Here is a 25,429-nt window from a genome sequence, read left to right on the forward strand (position 1 = left end):
TTGAGATCTCTGTGTTTCACAGGTATTATGAAGAGTTTGAGATAAATGTGAAAGCAGGGGAATCCAACCTCACTCAGATTTATTTGAAGGTGAGTTTTTGCTTTACCAGTTAATTGGCTTACTAAAGGAATAGTTCACCCAAAAATGAAAATTCTCATCATTTACTCAACCTCATGCCACCCCAGATGTGTATGACTTTCTTCTGCTGAACAAAAACAAAGATTTTAAGTGCTTTTTGGAGCTTCAAAGTTCTGGACTCCATTCACTTGCATTGAATGGACCAACAGAGCGGAGATATTCTTCTAAAAATCTTCATTTGTGTTCAGCAGAAGAAAGAAAGTCATACACATCTGCGATGGCCTGAGTGTGAGTAAATGAACTTTCATTCTGAGTGAACTATCCCTTTAAGATGCTATGCATCTCACTTGTATGCATGGCTATTTTGTTAATAATGCAAAAATCATATTACAAAAGAAAGTTACTTTACCTGTTGATCGCACAGTGGTGTAATAGTGTTGCTGAGTGCTATTCTTTAGAAATCCACTAAATTGTGGCATTTATTCATAGTCCTGATATTGAAGAACCAATGACTATAAGTAGAAAAGTGTGCAAATCGGTACAAAATATCGGTCAAACCTGGTTTTATTTATTTGTGTGGATCAGTGATGTTGACTTGGACAAGTGCATCATGAGAGGTCTCTGATATTGGTTTGTCTGGTTTCAGGAAAGTTTGGACTTCATCTCTCAGCAGGCTCTCGCCCAGCAGCCCTTCTTTCTCTACTGGGCTCCAGATGCTACCCATGCACCTGTTTACGCCTCAAACCCCTTTCTTGGAAAAAGCCAGAGGGGGCGGTATGCAAGCATCACTAATACTATTGTTCATTCATACAGTTGACTTACTGCTTGGCAACTATATTACAGTATATAGTGGGATTCAATTGTCCACTAGAGAAAGTGCTTCTATTTTGCATTTTTCTAATTTAATATACATAGGCAGCCAAAAGTTTGGAATAATGTACAGATTTTGCTCTTATAGAAAGAAATTGGTACTTTTATTCACCAAAGTGGCATTCAGCTGATCACAATGTATAGTCAGGACATTAATAACGTGAAAAATCACTATTACAATTTGAAAACAAATGTTCAGAACTTCTTAAACTACTTCAAAGAGTTCTCATCAAAAAATCCTCCACGTGCAGCAATGACAGCTTTGCAGATCCTTGACATTCTAGCTGTCAGTTTGTCCAGATACTCAGGTGACATTTCACCCCACACTTCCTGTAGCACTTGCCATAGATGTGGCTGTCTTGTCGGGCACTTCTCACACACCTTACAGTCTAGCTGATCCCACAAAAGCTCAATGGGGTTAAGATCCATAACTCTCTTTTCCAATTATCTGTTGTCCAATGTCTGTGTTTCTTTGCCCACTCTAACCTTTTCTTTTTGATTTTCTGTTTCAAAAGTGGCTTTTTCTTTGCAATTCTTCCCATAAGGCCTGCACCCCTGCTTCTCTTTACTGTTGTACATGAAACTGGTGTTGAGCGGGTAGAATTCAATGAAGCTGTCAGCTGAGGACATGTGTGGCGTCTATTTCTCAAACTAGAGACTCTGATGTACTTATCTTCTTGTTGAGTTGTACATCTGACCTTCCACATCTCTTTCTGTCCTTGTTAGAGCCAGTTGTTCCTTTGTCTTTGAAGACTGTAGTGTACACCTTTGTATGAAATCTTCAGTTTTTTGGCAAATTCAAGCGTTGTATAGCCTTCATCCCTCAAAACGATTGACTGATGAGTTTCTAGAGAAAGCTGTTTCTTTTTTGCCATTTTTAACCTAATATTGATCTTAAGACATGCCAGTCTATTGTATACTGTGGCAACTCAAAAACAAACACAGACAATGTTAAGCTTCATTTAACAAACCAAATAGCTTTCAGCACTGTTTGATATAATGGCAAGTGATTTTCTAGTACCAAATTAGCAATTTAACATGATTACTCAAGGATAAGGTGTTGGAGATTGAGTAATGGAAATGGGGCCTGTCTAGATTTGATCAAAAATGACTTTTTTCAAATAGTGATGGTGCTGTTTTTTACATCAGTAATGTCCTGACTATACTTTGTGATCAGTTCAATGCCACATTGTTGAATTAAATTACCAATTTCCTTCCAAAACAACAAAATCTGTACATTATTCCAAACTTTTGGCCGCCAGTGTATATTTTTTTACAAAAAAAAGAGAACTTTTCTTTATTCTGTGTTTTTCAAAATCGTAAAACTTTCAGTTTATTTCCAAGTTAGATTTTGATTTTGAATCACAGATTTTCAATGTGGACTCAGACTTTTGAACTCCACTATATAATAAGCGAGTATTGGTGTTTTTTTAGGACGATTGCATAATGTATTGTAAATCATATTGCTATTAGGACATATTGGTGTTTTTTTATTATCTGTATTGTTATAGGCGGACCGATATTACAAGCAGATAATATCAGATAATTACTTATTTCCCAATTAGTATACTATAACTGAATAAATAAATAATATCGGTTTCATAATAAATGAAACAGATTTTTTTTCTAGATTGATAATATCGGCTGTCATATTGGTCTTGACATTTTCAATAAAAAATATACAACATAAATTATACATTTTGACATAATTTATTTTATTTATTAATTTCTTTTACGTAATGTTTTTAAGTATGAACAAATTTTAATGATCAAAAACAAAGTAGTCACCATTTGTCTAAATTTCAGCTGTGCGCTCTGTGGTCATTCTCTCAAACTCCAAGAGATCTGTCCTGGTATGCTTTTTTAAACAGTATTGACAGAGTTCCCATGTCTGCTGGACACTTGTTAACTGCTCCATTTCATCCTTTTTTTTTTTTTTTTAAGTAGTTTTGTAAGGATATCTCCATGTTAGCATAATTTATGTATGTCTACAAAATTAATTTGACATATTTAACCCTTGTGTTCTGTTCATATTCGAATAACACTTGTACGTCTTTGTGTAACCTGTCTTTTCCAAAAATACGCAATGACACATTTATTGAAATATTTTGTTTGTCACACCTCTAAACTGCTTTCATAATTATGAACGCATTTCCTTTTGCATTTTTTGAAGTTTTTATTTTATGGATTAGCTCAATTAGCTCAAATTACACCATTAAAGTTGCACATAAAAAAATGTATAATTATCAAAGGCTGCTATGTGTCAAGCATTAGGAGTGTCTGCTGCCATCTGCTGGAAAAAAAAAATCATTAAAACTTTTATTTCATTGCTATGTCAAGTATAGCCTATTGGTGTCCTCAGAGTTCCCCTTATTGTTCAGTGGTGTCTGTAACCCAACTTAATTTATAGGTATTATCAAGTTATACATTTGGATATATATTTAGGCATTCCAAGAGACAATTATTTGTCAAAGTGTAGTTATTTTTAAACCACTTGCTCTGAATATTCAGTTTTTTGCAATAATGCCACATGTAGTGCTCAATGTACAGTCAAACCTGACCATTGTGTTGCAAAGAGAAGACATATTAGTTAAAAAATAACTTTGTTATCTACCATTTATTTTGCAAACATCATTAAATAATATAAATTAACTCAAAGCTGCATTTGCAATGTGTAAATGTGTATGTATGTCTGTGATGGTGTATGTGTGATTTATTTCCATTAATTTCCATTGATTTCTGTCTGTCTGTCTGTCTGTGTGTGTGTGTATGTGTGTGTGTATGTGTGTGTGTTCTGGTCTTACCCACTGATTTACCTATTGATTTCTATGGTCGGACAAATTTGTCTAGGAACAGTACGAGTGTGACATTTTTAGTAAAACCGCCTAAACTTGATGGAATCTTTTCAGGATTTCTTTTGTGTGTTTAGATGGTAAAAAGAGGAAAAGTCACAAAGACCCAGACCACTCCGATGATGGATACAATTTTAACCTATATAAAAAAGGGGATCAAATCGGACAAAAATGTCCAAACAGAACATAAGGGTTAAGCATAAGCCTTTAGGTGAGAAGGTTTCTATGATCATGAGAAACATAAATTCAGTCAACAGTGTCCAAACGTGACTGGTAGTGTATAAAAGTAGGAAGGTTTACAGAGCAGCTCCTGAAAACTTGAAAACCCCCTGAGTCACATACCAGAAGTCCCTCTGGAGTTGCTTAGTGAGTGTTGTGATAAAAATGTGTACTTTATCCTGTAGCTATGGCGATGCAGTGATGGAGTTGGACCACAGCATCGGTCAGATTCTTGACCTGCTTGTCAGTCTGGGCATCCAGAACAACACACTGGTGTTCTTTACCTCTGATAATGGGGCAGCAGTGATGTCCGGACCATTACAAAGTATGATTGTTTAAAGCAATTAAATAATACCTTTTTAATAATAAATTAAAAATATTAATTAATAAAAAAGAAAAGCATTTAAATGGTCTAATCTTGGCATTTCTAGTGTTCGATTTCAACACTGGCACCAACACGAGGGGGAATTGAAATTATATATCCTGCATGAACACCACTGCTTTGTCTGAGTTTGTCCTCTGTTCCTCTTCCTCCTCAGGTGGCAGTAATGGTCCATTCCTCTGTGGGAAGGAGACTACGTTCGAAGGAGGTATGAGGGAACCAGCCATTGCCTGGTGGCCTGGACGCATCCCTGCTGGAACAGTAAGAATTACTCATTTACCTATATAGGCATTTGCACTGCAAGTCCTGCAGATCTGACATTTTGATACAAATCCGCTTTTCACAAGTCCCCATATACATAGGTCAGGCAAATGAGGTACAGTTTGAAAGCTTAGAATCTGAACTTTTCAGAGAATACATCACTTTTGCATTTATGCTACACAAAATAACAAAATAAGGCCTGAAAGCATTTGCGTCGCAAATTAGTGCCCCCTAGAGGTAATGGGTTAGTAATATTAATTTGAATTTAAAAGTCTTTCACATGGCACTTAAATGGACAAGTCATTTCAAATGATAGCTCTCATTCTCAGGAATGTGACTGTATAGTTTATTTTGTTGCACTAATACCATAGTTTTAAAGATTTTCAAAAGAATCACAAAATGAAATATGATTTCTGTAAGTCATCAAATACATACGACCCTTTTATGCACCGATTATTGCTGCTGTAAGCCCCAAATAGCTAAAAACTTTATATTTGCTTTTACCTTAGGCTGTTGTCTAAAAAAATGAGCCATTTTTTTACTTGTCTGTGAGCTTGCTTGGCTGAATAATCCAATGTTATATCTTAGATGTCCAGAACCAAATATGCCATCTAGCAGCAAAAGCATGCTAATCTAATCATAATTTTCGAATATTGATATTTCGACTAATGGTTTTCGACAATTGATGATAAAACATTATATATCATCGCAAATATGAGGATCTCAGCTTTCTAATGCCTCCTAGATTGAGCTCGTAGTCCACTCAGTGGCCGAGATATTCAATGAAACGATGAGGGTGGTACATAAACTGAAAATTAGACTGAATGTCTATGGATGAGCCATCCTGTGAGGGATAAAATGCATTAGAGCACCACCTACATTTCAGATCTGTAAATTGTGATGGAATGTCATAGAGAAAAAAACTTTTTTCTAGTACTTGCTGCCATCTAGTGGAACAAAATAAGACTTTTCAAAGTGAGATAGAGTGAACAGAACCAGAATTACATGCTTACAAAGTTGGGACAAAAAAAAAAAAAGATTAAAAAAAATATGTTTATCATAAGATTAGAAACACATATTTATGAAATGAGTCTTTTTTATTTTATTTTTTTTATTTATTTTTTTTGTTGAAAATAATTAGACCAATTTTTTGCGTTTAATCCACAGTGCGTGTGAATGGTGAACTTTCAAATTTGTGTGTTAAAAATTGCAGATGGCAGCCCAAAAATGCATCAGAGTTTAACGAGTTAATTCCTTGCCAAGACCGGTATTTTAAATTAATTTTAAAGTGTATTTGACCCTATAGGTGCGTATCTGCTTAACTGCTAGCACTTGCATAGAACACATGCTCATATAATATACTATCAGTGAATTGCTTTCCAAACATTGTCCACTCTTTCTTCCTCAGTGCTGCTGAAAGATGGAATTGTTAATGAACGGAATCGGAACCAAAATCGTTCCTTTAAAAAATCCTTATGATCTGTAGTCTTGACATTTTGAGAAGCAATCTCTGTTTCCTCCGTCTAACCCCCGGTTTTTGTGATGGAGGCTGACTTCCTTTCCTGATCCGCAGAACTCGTGCGTTCCGCAAACGACTTTTAATTGTATTAGGGGCAGCTGTGACATGGGGCTGCGGCTTGGGGGGATTTTTGGAGGAGGGAGCGCAGGAGCCGCGCTAAGCCTGCCCCCGGCTCATATCTGAGGGGTGTGCACATCCCTGATAGTGCGGGAGAAGGGGATTGGGAGCGTCTTAAGCGGCTAATCTGTTTGTGTGTTTGCTGAGGTTGGATTGAGCTGTAATGAGGGCTTCAGTATCTGAATATGCCAGCCTTGCAGGATAAAGGACGGAGTGTTGGGGTATGCGGCTGGTATGGAAGCGTGTTTGGTGCCAGGTGTCTGGGCAGTGCCAGAGCACTGCAGAGTGGAATTAGCAGGTGTTTCACACTGTTAATGTTTGTCTTCAAGCTGCAGGCTGAATTTTGCCAGTCCTGCTCCACTCGTGCATGTGGCGCTTTGTGATATGGGTATCTTCTCTTCCATTTCTCTTACGGGAAGCATTGCTGTTTTAAAGTGGTTGTCCTCATCAGAAATGCTTGAAAGACCAGAGGAATGGTACTATTAAAAGGGTCATATGATGAACATTTTTTAATCTACATAAAGTCTGGCCCACGCTGCAGCTTATTTTGGCCAAGAACGGCCCACTTAGACAGGAATAGACTGTCTGATTGACATGTACAGTGACCAACCACAGTTCGTTTTGTTATGTGTGGGATTAGTAGGGTATGTTGTACAGTCAGCCAGCTGTTATTGTAAAATAAACCCCGACAGGGTGATCAGGACTTCAGGACTTTTGTATCAACCTGAAGGGTTGACTGTACATTATCCCACTTATTACACGGCTACTGACCAAATAAATAAATAAATGCACATTAAATATTGATTTGCATTGAAATTATGTAATTATGTGAGAAGTGATTAATCATCGAACAGCTGAAATCCACCACTGGTTCACGTTAAAGTTCTGTTGGTATTAATTTTGTAAATAATGACCGTCTGACTGTTCATTATGCAATTTATTACAAGACTACTTGCCAAATAATTAAATAAATGCTCATGAAACATTGATTTGAGTTTAAATAATTTTATTAGCTTGGATCGCACAGTGATCCAAGAAGCAGGAAATATGACTCGCAGTACCCGTATGAGCGAAATGTGGTATGTGGAGGTGCGGTTGTTACTCAGACAAATCAGACCGCTAGATGGTGTCATTGACCAATCAAAATCAAGTATTCCAGGGCAACGTGTAATAATCTGGAATATTTGATACACTAATATAAATGGTTGACCAATATTTCGCCAAGGCGATAAATCGGCTGATTTTCAGAATTTTTAAATGATCACATTGGCCAATAAATGTTCCCTTTGGCTGATTAGTGACTCAAGCCGCGAAAGCTGTCTGAGACATGTAAACAACCAATCACAGTTAGTTTTGTTGTTATGTGCCATCGTGTTACTACAATAAGGCTGTGTCTCGTTTCGAAGGCTGGTGCTATGTAGGACGCTGTATACCGAGTGCCTCAACTTCAAATTTGCTTCATTTAAACGAGACGGCCTTTGTAGGACAAAAGGAAACAGATCGTATCATGGCTATGACAGCACGCAATGCTCTCAAGCGCGAGCGCTCTGAGTGAGAAGGATTACTCTAAAGGTAAACTTTAGGAAAGTTGTAACGATGTAGAAAGAAAAGGAAATGGATTTTGCAGCTGTACTTTTATATTTACTTCATAATACTTTATTTTAGATGATATATTATTATAATTTGACATATTGTATACTTCACTTACTGAAAAAAAAACGTAGGAATTAACATTACTTGCATTTGAACATCATATTTTCGGGTAAATCCCCGTTATTATTTCAGCGAAATGATGTATGTTTCCGTTGAAGCAAAGAATTGTGGGTTGTGAGTGCCAACGAAGGATACACCTCTTGCATCCTCCGAATTCCAGTGGAAGAAAATCGCATTCGAAGGCTGCATTCTGAGTGTCCTACCAGAGACTATTTAGCAGAGACGGGTCACTTCTATTAAAATGAATGGGAGAAATTGGAACACCCAACTGTCATCAGATGTGGAAAGGAAGTCCCACCCTACAGGTAAAATAGCCAATCACCTTTTAGGTTTAGGCATCGCCTGTCAATCAACTCGAGAACGCGCATGAGCATTAGCTATACAAGCTGGGAAAAAATCGGTTTTTAGCGTGATCTGAGGTAAAGAAGCAAAATTTATGATACCAGTGTTGTCAGATTTGACTGCTAATTTGAAACATCTTATTTGATCGTAATCTTGACCAACCATTTTGGAGATTTCGGTCTGTCCTCATTCCGATGTGCACTTGTATGCCGCTTGTTTACATAGAAAATAGCTGCCTGGGAGCATTCAAAAGATGGCCGCCGAGTGACTTGATTTGCTAAAAAGACTTTGGTCCTACTCGCTTTTCCGAAACAAGACAGCCTCTGTGACGTATGCAGCCTACAAACACGACCACCGGAGCACGCAGCCTTCGAAACGAGACACAGCCTTAAAAAGTATTTGAAAATTGGACAAAAAGACAAAAGGTACAAAACCGTGTACTTAATGTCTTTAATGAGGAAATGAACTACAGTCTCATGAAGCATTGTGAATGACGTAATAAAAATAATATAGCCTAAAACTATTTATTTAAAGTGGTTGATTATAAGTATAGAAACAATATATTTTAAGTTTATTGCTTAATATTCATATAAATATACAGCAAATATATAAGTAGTTTGAGAGTGTCGGGAGAGCGACTTTAGTGCATCATTCACAGTGCGTCATGAGTGTGGGTGGTCGCTGCGGAGCTCTTTTGGTGAGCTATGTTGGCCATGACTCTCTGATTGGTGGATCTTTTCTCTTCAAGTTCATGGGTAGCATAGTTCTTTACCAGCAATCTGACTATTAAACATGATTTTTTTCAAAATGAAGTTAAAATAATGTAAACTAATGGCTTCTACGGATGCATTTACCATCGATTAACAACCTCTGAACTCATGGTAGGTCTGTCTTTAAAGGTTTATAAGTTATCATTAAAAATCAATTCCCCTTTGGAGAAAATGTAGATGATTTTTACCTCCGGAACCTGACTGTTGCACTCTATATAGAATGTATGGTTTTGAAAGAGGGTCATCCAATCAGATTTTAGTTTGAATTGAGTCTGAACTTTATCATTTTAAATATTAAATGTGGTCATCCCAGTCTTTGCAGTTCTGTATCAGCTCGAAGACCCATGAGCGTGTAAGACGGGGCTCACAGGTCTGTCTGCTCAGATAACTACCAACATCCCAAGACACAGAGAAACAGACAACAAAAAGAAGAGAAGGAACGGAATATAAATGGGAGGTCTTTTTCCCCATGTTATTTTAAAAGCAGCTGGTGGTAGCAGCTAGTTACCTTTATTAATTGTTCTCTTTGGTCCTTTTCCACATTGTGTATAAGTACTGTATGTATACATGTGTGTGTGTGTGTGTGTGTGTGTGTGTGTAAAGGCTGAGAGTGAAGATAATGGAATGTACTGGCAGTGGTAGAAGGAATTCTGGGAGGCTGAAGTAGGCGGTGTGTGTGTGTGTGTGTGTGTGTGTGTGTGTGTGTGTGTGTGTGTGTGTGTGTGTGTGTGTGTGTGTGTGAGCGCGCAACAGAGGCAGCTGCTGTGAGCTGATAGCACTATCTGATTGTGAGCGTGCCGTCTCCCTCAAAGGCCCGCTCAGGAGAGAATAGAATGGAAGATCAGGGATGACAGCGAAAAAATGGCATTTTATCGGAAAATAGTTCAAAGTTTATAAATAAAATAAAGCTTTTTTTGCAGCAGGACTGGTGAGGACAGATAAAGCCGCAGCTCCAGCCTCTGTCCCAGCTCTCTGTCTCGTGTCTCTCTCCCTTTCTCTTCTTCATTTACAGAGATGTTAGTGTGGTGTGTAATAAACCTGCAAGCGCAGATTAGAGAGGGAATCATTGTGGTTCTGCTCTCTTAAACTGGCCTCACTGCTGGTGTTTTGTGCCATCCTGATGGGTTTCATGCATGGAGAAGGATATGTTTGCAAGTGTGTGCATGTGTGAAAATGTATGTGTGTATATTGGCAAGAGTTGTAGCACGGGTGTGGTGTATCGCAAATCACACAATCTTGAGTATCCAAGCTAGCATTAGCGATATGATATTTCAGGTTTATTTTATAACTTTTTTCTATTTTATATTATACATAAGTTTTATGTCATATTTGGCCGCTATATCTGATTTGATTATTGATTTTGACTGATAACCAGCAGGAGTCATAGCACTTGCTTGTGTCAAATCCAAAATCTACAGACAGCCTGGTCAATGGATAATTAGCATTTTGTGTTGTCAAATATTTTGGAGTGAATTTTGAACCGAGTGAAGTATTGCGTAAAATAAGTGTTTACTTTGTTTCAGCAGTTTTTTGTATATCGGCATTGTTTTATATATCTGTTATTATAATGGACATCGGTCACCCTACTTTCTAGATAGATAAGTAGAGCCAATATTTTACTTGCCCTTATTTTAAACATAAATCAAAAACGTCCCCCATGGTGAATTAGCTTTCCAGTTGACCTACAAATAGACGTCCTGACTGAACAGCTAAATTAATGTATGATTGTTCGAATAACAACATTCATTGTATTGTTTCGTTGTATTGTTGCAATAAGTATTTAAAATGGTTTTTTTTGTTTTTTTTATTAATAGGGCTGCAACTAATGATTATTTTGATAATCAACTAATCTAACGATTATTAGAACGATTATTCGACTATTCGGTCGATTATTGCAACGATTAATCATTAGCTCTTAACCGATTATTCAGCTTGTGCCCGAGTTAAAAGGTTGTATTTAAATGTGCTTACTAACAATAAAGAGGACAAAATTATCTTTCAAAAATACCTCTAAATGACACTGAATTAAAGGGGAAAAAATACTTTTTATTAAGTTTAATTCATTAAAGAAATTCACTGCAGAAAATCCTACTGTTATCGAATGTTTTTGTCTTGTTTTCCATTTAAAAATGTCTAAAAATCCTTAAAACAAGATATATTCACTTTAGAAGATATTAAGAATTGCTTTCGGAGAATGTATCTTAAATATAAGTGTATTTTGTATATAAGTGAATTTTCTCACTTGTTCGTACTTCTGCGAGTGCAGTAAAGACAAAATATACTTATATTCAAGATCTATTCTCTAAAAGCAACTCTAAATATCTTATATGCTGCTTCTCAGATGAATGCATCTTTTTTTAAAGGATTTGTAGATATTTTAATATATTTGTATTTTTAATATTATATTCAACATTCTCAGATAACACATTTTTCTTCTGCGGTATAGCTGCTAAAGTAAATGTACATTGTTTTAGATATTTCTATTGGAAAACAAGCCAAAACAAAAACAAATCATAAACGTATTTTTGTTGCAGTGTATAATGGGGCGAAGACTACCCTCTCTCACCTTTCTGTTAACTTCAGTCCATCTTTAGCTCGTACACACACAAAAAACTCTTCTTAATAGAGCTGCATAGTGCCGATTTTCTTTACGATAAGAAACACACAGTGACACATATATTATGATTCAATATGTTGCGAGCAATCATGTTATAATCTAGCTGCAGCAAGCGCACATGAGGGACGAGCGTCCCTGCCCCAGAGTGTGCATCAGCCGGGTGCCGTTTCAATCTCTCCCCCTTAGATTGGGTTTCTTCACGCGACTCGTAGAAGCGGCACTGACCCTACAGAGAAATGCCAGTTTCTGAGTTTGTACTTATTTACATGACCTGCTTCCTTATTATTTGAACTTTAATAAAGGATGCATTAAAGATATAACGCCGGGGTGTTTCAATTTATAGATGCTCTGATATGCAAGTTTTTCTTAAGCGGAATGGCAGCTCCAGCTCTGCTTTATTTCCCAACGAGATTGCTTCTTATAATTTCCTCATACTTTGCGATCTACATCACCTTATGCTGTTTGGAAAGTTTAGAGTGCATCTGGACTGTGAGTTGTGTTTTCTCCTCAATCAGGCGCAAGCTTGCTGCTCTCACTCGTCATCATTAGAGTTTAATGTGATCTCAACGAAATTTTTGTCGACAAATTTTTATTGTTGATGTTGTCGATAACGTTAACTAATAGCCCTATTTATTAAATATGCCCAAATTGAGGGTTAACAACCAATAAATAAATAAATAAATAAAATAGTAATTGTAGTTGTTTATTATATATGCCCAAATTGGGAGGTTAACCCCCAATAAATAAATAAATAAAATAGTAATTTTAGTTGTTTATTAAATATGCCCAAATCAGGGGGTTGACCCCCAATAAATAAATTAATTAAAAAATAAAATTTAATAAATTAATAAATAAGTAAATAAATAAATAGTAATGTATTGCCTATTAAATATGCCCAAATTGGGGGTGTTAACCCCCAATAAATAAATGTATAAGTAAAAAAAAATAAAAATCAAGATTATCTGGAGACACACATTTCCAAGTTGAACATCTTTCCTGACAAAGCGTTTAAAAAAACTCACTGCTTAATCTGAGAAACGCTTATAAGAGAGCAAGTACATCCACCAACTGTAAGGGGCTGTTCAATTTCAACATGTCTAGCTTTTTTTTTAGCACAAGGATGTTTTTTGTTGGAACAGCCCCTATCATTAGGCAGCTGTGTATGTAGGCAGTAGACAGTGAGGCAGCTGACTAGCTTTTGAAATGGAGCCAGTGTTCCCCATTCGATCATTGACATTGTTTACTGTAATCAGGTCTCTTCTCTCAGTTGTCATTCACCTTCTTTTCCTCTTTTTTTCCATCAGGTGAGTTATCAGTTAGCCAGCGTGATGGATCTCTTCACCACGAGTCTCACTGTGGCTGGCCTTCATCCCCCTGACGACCGCATCATTGATGGGATAGATCTGAGTCCCGCCCTCTTTAACAACTCACTCGTAGACAGGTATCATCAGAAAATGTATTGCTTTCCCAAACTGTCCTCCCATCTTCCACTGGTCAGAAAACAGATAGTCGCGCCTCAAACTCACTCCATTGGTCGAGTCGGTGTTGCTGTGTCAGGTTGGACGGGATGCTCAAAGAAACATTTAGATGCCACAGAGCCACAGTATTTACACTTTTTGCAGGAAATCAACCTACAAATGGTTTACTTATAGTTGTCTCCACATATTAAACTGGGAAAGTATTGTAACATCGAAAAACTACACGGATCATATTTAAATACTAGGTGTAAACAGGATCTTATAGTTAGGATTCTTTTCTTGGATCGGACTGTTTCTAAAGCCACTGCATAAGCACTGGTCTATAGTTCCTGCTTTCCGTTGGGAGGAAGAGTGATTTTCTGGCCTTCTGTTGAAGAAGCTCTTTTGGTTGAGGGCTGTGGGTTGGAGTCCAACCCAGTGGATCAGGTATTCATTTGAACCCGTATTGTGCATAATGGGATGAGACAGGGTGGGCAGTGCTGGCGACCATAGTCACTTTTCACAGGATTTCCATTTCACCCCCAACAGGCCCATCTTCTATTACCGTGGCAACCAGATGATGGCAGTGCGGATTGGGCAATACAAAGCGCATTACTGGACCTGGAGCAACTCATGGGAGGAATTCAAAAAGGTCAGTGACTAGATATTCATTTGTCTTCGTTTCTTTGTCTGAGTTCCCTCATTAGTGGTGTTTGCTCAAAGGGATAGTTCCCCCAAAAATGAAAATGTTGTCATAATGTACTCACCCTCATGTCATTCCAAACCCATATGACTGACTTTCCTTCTTATGGTGCGTTCACTTCATGTCGGAAATAGGAGATGCCAACTTGAAAAACAAATGTTCATGTCTTCCTAGAACTAAATAGAGTTCTATGAAAGCTCTTACTTGACTGTTGTAACATCATGTAAAAAGTCTCATCAAAAGTGTATTGATATACTGAAGATTTCCAGATTCTATTTGATTTTGTTTCACAAGTTCTTGATTTGATTCCAGTTTTGATTCGATTTGTATATTTAGGGCTGTCACAGTTATGAAATTTTGATGATTAATTGTCAAACAAATAATTGCGATTGTGATGATTTAATTGTCTGTTTTAGGGCTTTCATGATTAATTGTCATACAAATTGTCATACTTCTTAAGATGTATGTGTGCTTCATACACCTTAAATTGTTTATTCATATTTAACGTGGAATCATATAATAAAATCGGGATATGTGATTTCATTTAAGGCTTTAAAAACGTATGAATGACATAAAAATAATATTTTAAATATCAAAATATTTCCATATATACCTCTCTCTTTTTGGTCAACTTTAGTCTTGGTCCATTTTACAATTGCACTGTTGTTTTTCTGGAACCCAGCCAACCTGAATAGCTATTATTATATTATATTATATTTAGGGCTGTCAATAGATTAACATTTTAAATCGAATTATTTACATGATATGCCATTTTATAAATATTTGCTGAGAAAGCAAATATATAATGATTAAATAATTATTAATACTTATATTTAAATAAAATATACACTATATTATAAAAAATAATTATTCAGATAATTAAAATGCATGACATTATTGTGGCAGACAATTAAAGCATTGATAAGACAATACAAAAATTGGCTTTAGAAGTCAATATATTGTTTATTCCCATATTATTGAACGTAAGCCTATCATTAGCCAACAGTCCACAGAAATCCATTTTGCAGTTGAATTCGTCAGTCTTCAGATGTGTCCAGCACATCCCATTAATGCTCAGTCGGATTGAGATCTGTGGAATTTGGAGGCCAAGTCAACACCTTGAACTCTTTGTCATGTTCCTCAAACCATTCCTGGACAATTTTTGCAGTGTGGCAGGGCGCATTATCCTGCTGAAAGAGGCCACTGCCATCAGGGAATACCGTTGCCATGAAGGGGTGTATATGGTCTGCAACAATCTTTAGGTAGGTGGTACGTGTCAAAGTAACATCCACATGACTGCCAGGACCCAAGGTTTCCCAGCAGAACATTGCCCAGAGCATCACACTGCCTCCGCCGGCCTGCCTTCCCATGGTGCATCCTGCTGCCATATCTTCCCCAGATAAACGACGCACATGCACCTGGCCGTCCACATGATCTAAAAGAAAACGTGATTCATCAGACCAGGCCACCTTCTTCCATTGCTCCATGGTCCAGTTCTGACGCTCACGTGTCCATTGTAGGCACTTTCAGCCCCATACACAGCAAGCTGTGATGTACTGTGTGTTCTGACGCCTTTCTGTTATGGCCAGCATTAAGTTTTTCAGCAATTTGTGCTACAGTAGCTCTACTGTGGGATCGGACCAGACGGGCTAGCCTTCGCTCCCCAAACACATCAATGAGTATAGGGCGCCCATGACCTTGTCGCCGGTTTACCAGTTGTTCTTCCTTGGACCACTTTTGGTAGGTACTAACCACTGCATACTGGGCACACCCCACAAGACCTGCCATTTTAGAGACCCAATCGTCTAGCCATCACAATTTGGCCCTTGTCAAAGTCGCTTGGATCCTTACGCTTGCCCATTTTTCCGTTTCCAACACATGAAATTCAAGAACTGACTGTTCACTTGCTGCCTCATATATATACCAACCTGTAAAGGAGCTTCACAGCAGGAGGACACAGGAAAGTGGTTCCTTCACAAGTAAGGCTTTAATTAATATACTCCAGCGCTTTACAGCTTCACAATGTCTCAACAGCTTCACAATAATAATTCGTCAGTTTCACAACAATAACTCATCAGCTTCACAATAAGGTCCTTGTCCCTGACTCTCTCTGCTTCTTGTCGGTGGCGTCGTCCTTTTATATCGCTCTCCCCAAGCTCACTGCAATTAGAAACAGGTGTTAATCATAATCTGGCTCAGGTGTATGCACCCTTACCGCTTTCTCTCTCTCCGAGCGAACACTCGATCACGCCCCTGCTGCCACACACCCCTTGACAGGTGCCATTGTAAATGTTATTCACTTCACCTGTCAGTGGCTTTAATGTGGAGTGGTGGTGGTGTAGTGGACTAAAGCACTGAACTGGTAAGCAGAAGGTTGTTGGTTCGATCTCCACAGCCACCACCATTGTGTCGTTGAGCAAGGCATTTAACTCCAGGTTGCTCCAGGGGGATTGTCCCTGTAATAAGGGCACTGTAATTCGCTTTGGATAAAAGCATCTGCCAAATACATAAATGTAAATGGTGTGTGTGTGTGTATATACACTATATTGCCAAAAGTATTCGCTCACCCATCCAAATAATTGAATTCAGGTGTTCCAATCACTTCCATGGCCACAGGTGTATAAAATGAAGCACCTAGGCATGCAGACTGCTTCTACAAACATTTGTGAAAGAATGGGCCGCTCTCAGGAGCTCAGTGAATTCCAGCGTGGTACTGTGATAGGATGCCACCTGTGCAACAAGTCCAGTCATGAAATTTCCTCGCTACTAAATATTCCACAGTCAACTGTCAGTGGTATTATAACAAAGTGGAAGCGATTGGGAATGACAGCAACTCAGCCACAAAGTGGTAGGCTACGTAAAATGACAGAGCGGGGTCAGCGGATGCTGAGGCGCATAGTGCGCAGAGGTCGCCAACTTTCTGCAGAGTCAATCGCTACAGACCTCCAAAGTTCATGTGGCCTTCAGATTAGCTCAAGAACAGTGCATAGAGAGCTTCATGGAATGGGTTTCCATGGCCGAGCAGCTGCATCCAAGCCATACATCACCAAGTGCAATGCAAAGCGTCGGATGCAGTGGTGTAAAGCACGCCGCCACTGGACTCTAGAGCAGTGGAGACGCATTCTCTGGAGTGACGAATCACGCTTCTCCATCTGGCAATCTGATGGACGAGTCTGGGTTTGGCAGTTGCCAGGAGAACGGTACTTGTCTGACTGCATTGTGCCGACTGTGAAGTTTGGTGGAGGGGGATTATGGTGTGGGGTTGTTTTTCAGGAGCTGGGCTTGGCCCCTTAGTTCCAGTGAAAGGAACTCTGAATGCTTCAGCATACCAAGAGATTTTGGACAATTCCATGCTCCCAACTTTGTGGGAACAGTTTGGGGATGGCCCCTTCCTGTTCCAACATGACTGCGCACCAGTGCACAAAGCAAGGTCCATAAAGACATGGATGAGCGAGTTGGGTGTGGAAGAACTTGACTGGCCTGCACAGAATCCTGACCTCAACCCGATAGAGCACGTTTGGGATGAATTAGAGAGAAGACTGCGAGCCAGGCCTTCTCGTCCAACATCAGTGTCTGACCTCACAAATGCGCTTCTGAAAGAATGGACAAAAATTCCCATAAACACACTCCTAAACCTTGTGGAAAGCCTTCCCAGAAGAGTTGAAGCTGTTATAGCTGCAAAGGGTGGGCCGAAGTCATATTAAACCTTATGGATTAAGAATGGGATGTCACTTAAGTTCGTATGCGTCTAAAGGCAGATGAGCAAATACTTTTGGCAATATAGTGTATAATATATATATATATATATATATATATATATATATATATATATATATATATATATATATACTGTACAATATTGTTACATGTGTATTGTTTACATGCATAATTAGCACTATATACAAGTATTTACACATCATATGTATTACAAGTGCTATAACGGTACTTTCTCTTTAAGAATAGCGGCAATTCAGCAAGCGTCTCACAGAAGTGTTTCGGTTGAGCGCATGTTAAAGAGACTCAAATGGCTTCTTTACCGCATCTGTGCTATGTGTGATTAGAATTCAATGTTTCTATTTTTGTTGTTTTTGATCAACAACTGACTGTAAAGAACAATAAACGGTATGAAAAGAGAGATTATTCAATGACAAATGACTCTCAACACACAGTGAATGTCATTAATGAACTTTTTTGCCACTAAATTAATCAATCACTGGTAAGTGAAATCTGAACATTTACCAGCCAGTAGCTAATCATAGACATATTAGTCACATAGCTCAAAATTTGGTCGCATATGCAAGTGATTTACTTTCATTGTAGAGGGTTGCCGCATGGAGTGAAAGTCAAATGAAGATTGTGATTAATCAGAAAATCAATATTTTTTCCCAGTCCGATACAGTTACCTAGAAAGCTTTCTTTGTTCTTAAATATTTTGCAAGAACATAGAGGTGAATTAATTAATTATTGTAGTGATTTAAATATTGTGCTGTCATTATAAGCATTATGGCATTATGAGCGTTACCATAGAAACAAGTCATTTCCGAGGTCCAAGCGAGGACATGATCAGTTACGATTAGAATCTCCCAGTTGTCATCTGGTAATAACAGTAATTATTACATGATGTGAATGCAGCATTGTTTTTCTTACACTCTTATTCTTATTTCATTCTTTTTTCAATGCAAGTAGATAATGCCTCACTTAAGCTTAAAAAAGGACCCAAAAGTGTCATTGAAGTTGTCCATGCAACTCGTATGCACATATTCCAAGTCTTCTGAAGGCATACGATTTTGGTTTTAGTGTCTAAGTAGGGATTTTTCAAAACACCTAACAGTACATATTACATTTAGGCGTAACTTGTCCTGCACTGTTTGTGCTACACACGTCAATTATACCTCAAATGCGGCTTGTTGAGGAGAGGTGTGCTAGGCTGTTCACTTCTAAGCAACCAGACTTTTCAAGATTTGTTTTGCCTGGCAGAGGATAAAACAGGCGAAAATATCCCATTGACTTGCATTGAAGGAAGGATCTGAGCCATATCTAGAGACCAGAATACCATAGAGAATAGTTGGGCTCACTTTCGACTTGGGCTAGTACGCAACCACCCAGCAACCACCCAGAACACCCTAGCAACCACATAGAATGTGCTAAAAGGAACTCTGAATACCTCAGCAACCACATAGCAACACCCTAGCAACCACCCACAGCACCTTAGCTTTGTGATGGCGAATGTTGCATGGGTGAACATCATTCACATTCTCTTCAAAAAATGTTAAAATCTAGTTAGTGTCTCACATCCCCCCTCGGTTTCTTTCATTTTGATGAAGTAATCACATACCAAAATGCACATTAGCACGTTAAAGTTATCTCAAAAACAATGCCTTATCAAACAGACTTGAAGATCAGGCAGTAATGAATATTAATGGAGCTAATGGAGCGAGGCCACTTCTGCAGACACTTCATCTATTAAGACGATCGTTCAGCAGCATCCCTCATATTGCGAGCCCACTCAGTACACCAGGGCTTGCACAAAAATTCGTATTTACTAGTCAGCAGGCCAATGTTTACCTTATGCAAATATTTACTTATTTACTACACATGGCATGCGACATCTGCGGTTGTTTCTCTTCAACGCTGTGTTATCGGAGAGTGTGAGTGGAGAGAATGTCTGTGCATCTGAGATGATGCAGGTGAGACACGAAAAATATTTTCTGTCATTTTTCTCCTTATGTAAATTTATCTTATTGTTTTTTCACTTTTTAATAATACTTTTTTTATAATAACTTGAATAATAATGAATAAAACTTACTCTACACTAAAAAAAAAAAATTGTTTGCTCTATTCTCCGTCTTGGCTAGTACTTTTCTAATACAATTAAAAACTTTGTTACTTATGTTACTGTCTCTTTAAGATGAATTGCCTTTGTTGTATCCTTCCTCACTTTGTAAGTCGCTTTGTATAAAATCGTCTGCTAAATGAATAAATGTAAATGTAAATGAATATATTTGGCTGATACAGGTTATTTTACAAATCTAGTTTCACACATTTTTTCTTTTGGAAGAAGGAATTTTTCTCCAGTTGCCACCATCTATAAAACAAGCACAACTGGTCGAATTGTCACTATACACATTAGAGTCACAACACACATACACGCAACCCTTGTGCTCTATCAGTCTGTGCCATGGGCTTCTTCTTCAAATGTATGGGTTTGTTTTATGCCCCATCGGTTCCTTAAATTGCTCTCTCCTGGAAGGCCGCTGAATCAATAGCAGCCCCCTTTATCAGCTCATGTGAACTGAAGGGGAACTTCACAAATAATGGTGCTTGATTGCTTGGGAGCTGCCAATCGATTGTTTGAGCTCATGGATGGAGCAGGTTTGAAGCAGAATGTCTAGTGCTGATGGTTAATGTGTTTTCGTGAGGTTTCACTTGGTGCATTCGGGTTGCACACATATTCAGAGATGAATTTTCAACTCTGGCACATCAATGCACCCGTAATTTCAAAGCTCACAGCACCGAAATTGATTTGGACGATTATAGATGACGTACATTTTTTTTCCCGCACATTTAGGCAGTGAACTGTGGCGCGCTTCTCTCAAAAACAAGGCTCTTTGGCCCTCTGGTTTGTTTCCTGTTAAACTTGGTCGAAATGATGGCTTAATCGTATCGGTCACTCGGGTGAATTCCTCTTGAAAGCCGTGCGGATCAGCGAGGTGTGAAATGAGAAGTTTCACAGGGTAAGTGCCTAGCATCCGATGATCCTATGCTTCACATTTTCCTAGAAATAATATGGAGAATTTTTGTGTGCATTACCTCACCTCAAAGTTAAGGCATCTGTGCACCGGAATGCACATTCTTCTATTAAATGATACATTTTACGTTTCAGAGTACTTAATGATTAGAAAGCTGAGCAATGATTGGCAGCTGGGCTTGGGGAGAACTGGTGGCTTTCAAGCAGTAAAGCTGTGTTGTACAAAACGGTTTGAAATATTTAAAGCAACATGTCAGTTTTTGCTACAAGATTATGTTTCTTTGCTGCAAAAAAACCCCCAACCCCAGCACAAGAAAATGGGCCTGAAGACACGCTAAACAATTATCAGTAGGCCTACTGTTTTTTTTTTTGTTTTTTTTTGTGAAAAATACCATTACAACTAAACTCTGATGCTCTGTTGGAGATATGGTTTAGGGATGTCAGGCTGCGATTTAATGAAATATACAGTCTGCATGTGTCAAGCACTTCACATTTAATGTGTGAAGCTGTCTGCTCATACACTGAAAACACCTCATTAAGATCATCCCGCGCACTCTGTGTGTAGTAGATGACAAACAACAGAGCACGTTTCACTCTACAGCGCACAGCACATATATAGCACGAGTATATTTTTATTTAAATATGTCACTGCATTTTGCAGTTTAATAATCACAACAGGACATGTTGCAACCTGCTTTTCCGGAAGTGCGAAGCTGTAATCAAAAACATACAAACTGAAAGGTCTTCACTGGGTTTTCAGCCAAAATATAAGTTCCATTTAAATGGAAAGAAACATACAACAGGAATATATCACTAATGTATATTTATGTAATATTCACTGTAATAATAAAATACTAATAATTAATCAATAATAATAGGGGGCCTGGGTAGCTCAATGGTAAAATACGCTGGCTACCACCCCTGGAGTTCGCTAGTTCGAATCCCAGGGCGTGCTGAGTGACTCCAGCCAGGTCTCCTAAGCAACCAAATTGGCCCGGTTGCTAGGGAGGGTAGAGTCACATGGGGTAACCTCCTCGTGGTCGCTATAATGTGGTTCGCTCTCAGTGGGGCTCATGGTGAGTTGAGTGCGGATGCCGCGGTGGATGGCGTGAAGCCTCCACACGCGCTATGTCACCGTGGCAACGCGCTCAACAAGCCACATGATAAGATGCGCGGGTTGATGGTGTCAGATGCGGAGGCAACTGGTATTCGTCCTCCGCCACCCAGATTGAGGCGAATCACTACGCCACCACTAGGACTTAAAAGTGCATTGGGAATTGGGCATTCCAAATTGGGTGAAAAAGGGAAAAAATCTAAAAATAAATATATTTAATTTAATATATTTATATATAATTATACCTGTTGTGCAGCACTTTGTTTGACTCCAACGTTGTATTTTAGGATCTGTACTTTGTATGCTAAAAATAATGCACATGTAATAATACATGTTGAAAATTAATTATTCTATTTTCTTTTGATTAAATGTTTAATGAATTTATTTATTTAGATGCCCTTTTGATGATAAAATTGAATTAAACTGTTGAATATGGAATTCAGAAAAATAAAACCGAAAACACAACATTTGTGAAAAAATAAAAAAGATTTTACTTGTTTTACTTTGTGACAGCTTAATTTTTTTGTGATGATGATATCTTTTGAGTGACAGTTGCTGAAACATAAACACGCTGTCCTCAAATCATCAGTCTCACAAAATTTTATCTAAAAACTGCAACATTAAACAAACAAACAAACAAATAAATAAATAAAACAAAAAAAAAAGTATCCAGTAACAAATTAGCATTTTTTGTATTGCTTTTACACACAACACAGGATCTTTTCAATTCAAACATAATAATTCTGCTTTAAAGTGCACACGTTAAGCTACTATATCCAAGTTGGACATTTGTTATTATGTTGGCACAGACTTTGTTTAGGGTTTTTCCAAAATCTCTGTCTGTCTGTCTGTCATAGATAGATACATTTGAGCTCAAACGTTTGAATACCCATGGAGAATTGGTAATATATGTACCATTTTTAAAGAAAACATGAGTGAGCAGGCAAAACACATTTCTTTTATTTCTTATGGGATTCATATTCAACTGTAGGTTATAACAGAATGGCACAATCATAAAACAAAACATGAAAAAGAAAAAAATGAAATGACCCCTGTTCAAAAGTCTGCATACCCTTAGTTCTTAATACTGTGTATTGCCCCCTTTAGCATCAATGACAGCGTGCAGTCTTTTGTAATAGTTGTCTCTGAGGCCCCAAATTCTTGCAGGTGGTATAGCTGCCCATTTGTCTTGGCAAAATGCCTCCAGGTCATGCAAAGTCTTTGGTCGACTTGCATGAACCGCACGTTTGAGATCTCCCCAGAGTGGCTCGATGATATTAAGGTCAGGAGACTGTGATGGCCACTCCAGAACCTTCACCTTTTTCTGCTGTAACCACTGGAGGGTCATTGTCGTGCTGGAAAGTCCAAGAGCATCCCATGCGCAGCTTTCGTGCAGAAGAATGCAAATTGTCTGCCAGTATTTTCTGATAACATGCTGCATTCATCTTGCCATCAATTTTCACAAGATTCCCTGTGCCTTTAGAGCTCACACACCCCCAAAACATCAGTGAGCCACCACCATGCTTCACAGTGGGGATGGTATTCTTTTCACTATAGGCCTTGTTGACCCCTCTCCAAACATAGCGCTTATGGTTGTGACCATAAAGCTCTATTTTGGTCTTGTCACTCCAAATTACAGTGTGCCAGAAGCTGTGAGGCGTGTCATGGTGTTGTCGGGCATATAGTAACCGGGCTTTTTTGTGGCATTGGCGCAGTAAAGGCTTCTTCCTGGCAACTCGACCATGCAGCTAATTTTTGTTCAAGTATCGTCATATTGTGCTCCTTGAAACAACCACACTGTCTTTTTCCAGAGCAGCCTGTATTTCTCCTGAGGTTACCTGTGGGTTTTTCTTTGTATCCCGAACAATTCTTCTGGCAGTTGTGGCTGAAATCTTTCTTGATCTACCTGACCTTGGCTTGGTATCAAGATATCCCTGAATTTTCCACTTCTTAATAAGTGATTGAACAGTACTGACTGGCATTTTCAAGGATTTGGATATCTTTTTATATCCTTTTCCATCTTTGTAAAGTTCCATTACCTTGTTACGCAGGTCTTTTGACAGTTCTTTTCTGCTCCCCATGGCTCAGTATCTAGCCTGCTCAGTGCATCCACGTGAGAGCTAACAAACTCATTGACTGTTTATACACAGACACTAATTGCAATTTAAAAAGCCACAGGTGTGGGAAATTAACCTTTAATTGCCATTTAAACCTGTGTGTGTCACCTTGTGTGTCTGTAACAAGGCCAAACATTCAAGGGTATGTAAACTTTTAATCAGGTCCATTTGGGTGATTTCTGTTAACATTATGATTTAAAAAAGAGACAAACAACTATGTGATAATAAATGGCTTCATATGATCACTATCCTTAAATATAAGACATTTCACAATTTCTGCTAGGTTATGCAAACTTTTGAGCTGTAGATAGATAGATACTATACTGTGTATATAAATATACATTTATATATATGTGTGTATATAAATATATATATATATATATATATATATATATATATATATATATATATATATATATATATATACACACACACACAGTTGTAACAAATCCCTTTGTTCCAGGAAAAGAGGAAGCGGGAGATGGCATACTCTGTTCAAAATAATACAGTCTTTATTATACAAAATACTCGCTTTTCAGCGGAACACTCTGGAATCACACACACAGCTTCAAGCTCAGCTCTCTTCTCTGGTGGTCTGGACTGCCCTTATATCCCTCTCCAGCTCTCACTGCAACACAAAACAGCTGTTAGAGATAATTTTCCCCAGGTGTCAATCCTTACCACTTTCTTCTCCTGGCCTCACTCTCCACAGAACGTCGCTCGACCACGCCCCCATCTCCACAACAGTATATGATGTAGATTGTGTATATACAGTATATATATATATATATGTGTGTGTGTGTGTGTGTGTGTGTATACAGTATATATCTGGTAAAACCAGTTACATTTGCATTATACGTGCAAGGAGGGTTATGACTGTAAAGCAATGTTTACAAGGAGCTAACACCACCCACAGGAATTATGTTGATAATGCATTACTAGTAGTTCATCCACCTAGAAAAGGAGTCCCACTTCTTTTCACTGAAGAATTCATGCAAGTGCTTAAACAAAAATATGATCTTCACATTTCTACTTTTAAACCTGCTGGTACACTTGCCCCATATATTTCTGTTGCAAATGGAGTACATTACAGCTGTTTTTCCTTTTGTTTAAAAAAGGGGCAAAATTATATTCTGTGGTAATTGACAGCATTCCACAGATCAAGTCCATATGAAACCAAAATTTACCCTATTTACTTTCTTACATATTTTTCTATGTGATAAAATTGCTTACAAGGTTAACCTGCATTACATTGTCATGGCAACGAAGCTGTAATATTGGATTTAACTTTACACAGATAAGGTTGGCAAGTAATTTTATAACACTAAAATCATATAATCATGTATAATGTTTATATCTTGTGGCTATACTTTTAAAACAGTGTGTATTTTAATGTTTTTGGACTGGCCCAATTCACTTCCATTGTAAGGGCCTTACTGAAACCCAGATTTTTCTTTTAATAAACTCTAAATAAGAGTCAAAATATGTTTTGTGGTAATCAATATTATGCCACAAATGCTGTTGATTGAGCTTAATACATGTTTTTGGTA

General features: G+C 38.0%; 1 protein-coding gene across 1 annotated transcript in view; it reads left to right on the forward strand.

Moving 5' to 3' along the window:
- The window catches only part of galns (galactosamine (N-acetyl)-6-sulfatase), a 60,138-nt gene that overhangs the window by 9,488 nt on the left and 25,221 nt on the right, over window positions 1–25,429 (forward strand). Inside the window, exons 6-11 of the mRNA XM_051709221.1 lie at window positions 23–89; window positions 725–852; window positions 4,205–4,344; window positions 4,559–4,662; window positions 13,045–13,181; window positions 13,747–13,849. Of these exons, the coding sequence (XP_051565181.1) occupies window positions 23–89; window positions 725–852; window positions 4,205–4,344; window positions 4,559–4,662; window positions 13,045–13,181; window positions 13,747–13,849 (679 nt within the window). The remainder of the gene's footprint in view (window positions 1–22; window positions 90–724; window positions 853–4,204; window positions 4,345–4,558; window positions 4,663–13,044; window positions 13,182–13,746; window positions 13,850–25,429) is intronic.

This window comes from Myxocyprinus asiaticus, chromosome 1 (genome assembly GCF_019703515.2).
Source record: "Myxocyprinus asiaticus isolate MX2 ecotype Aquarium Trade chromosome 1, UBuf_Myxa_2, whole genome shotgun sequence".
Taxonomy (NCBI): domain Eukaryota; kingdom Metazoa; phylum Chordata; class Actinopteri; order Cypriniformes; family Catostomidae; genus Myxocyprinus; species Myxocyprinus asiaticus.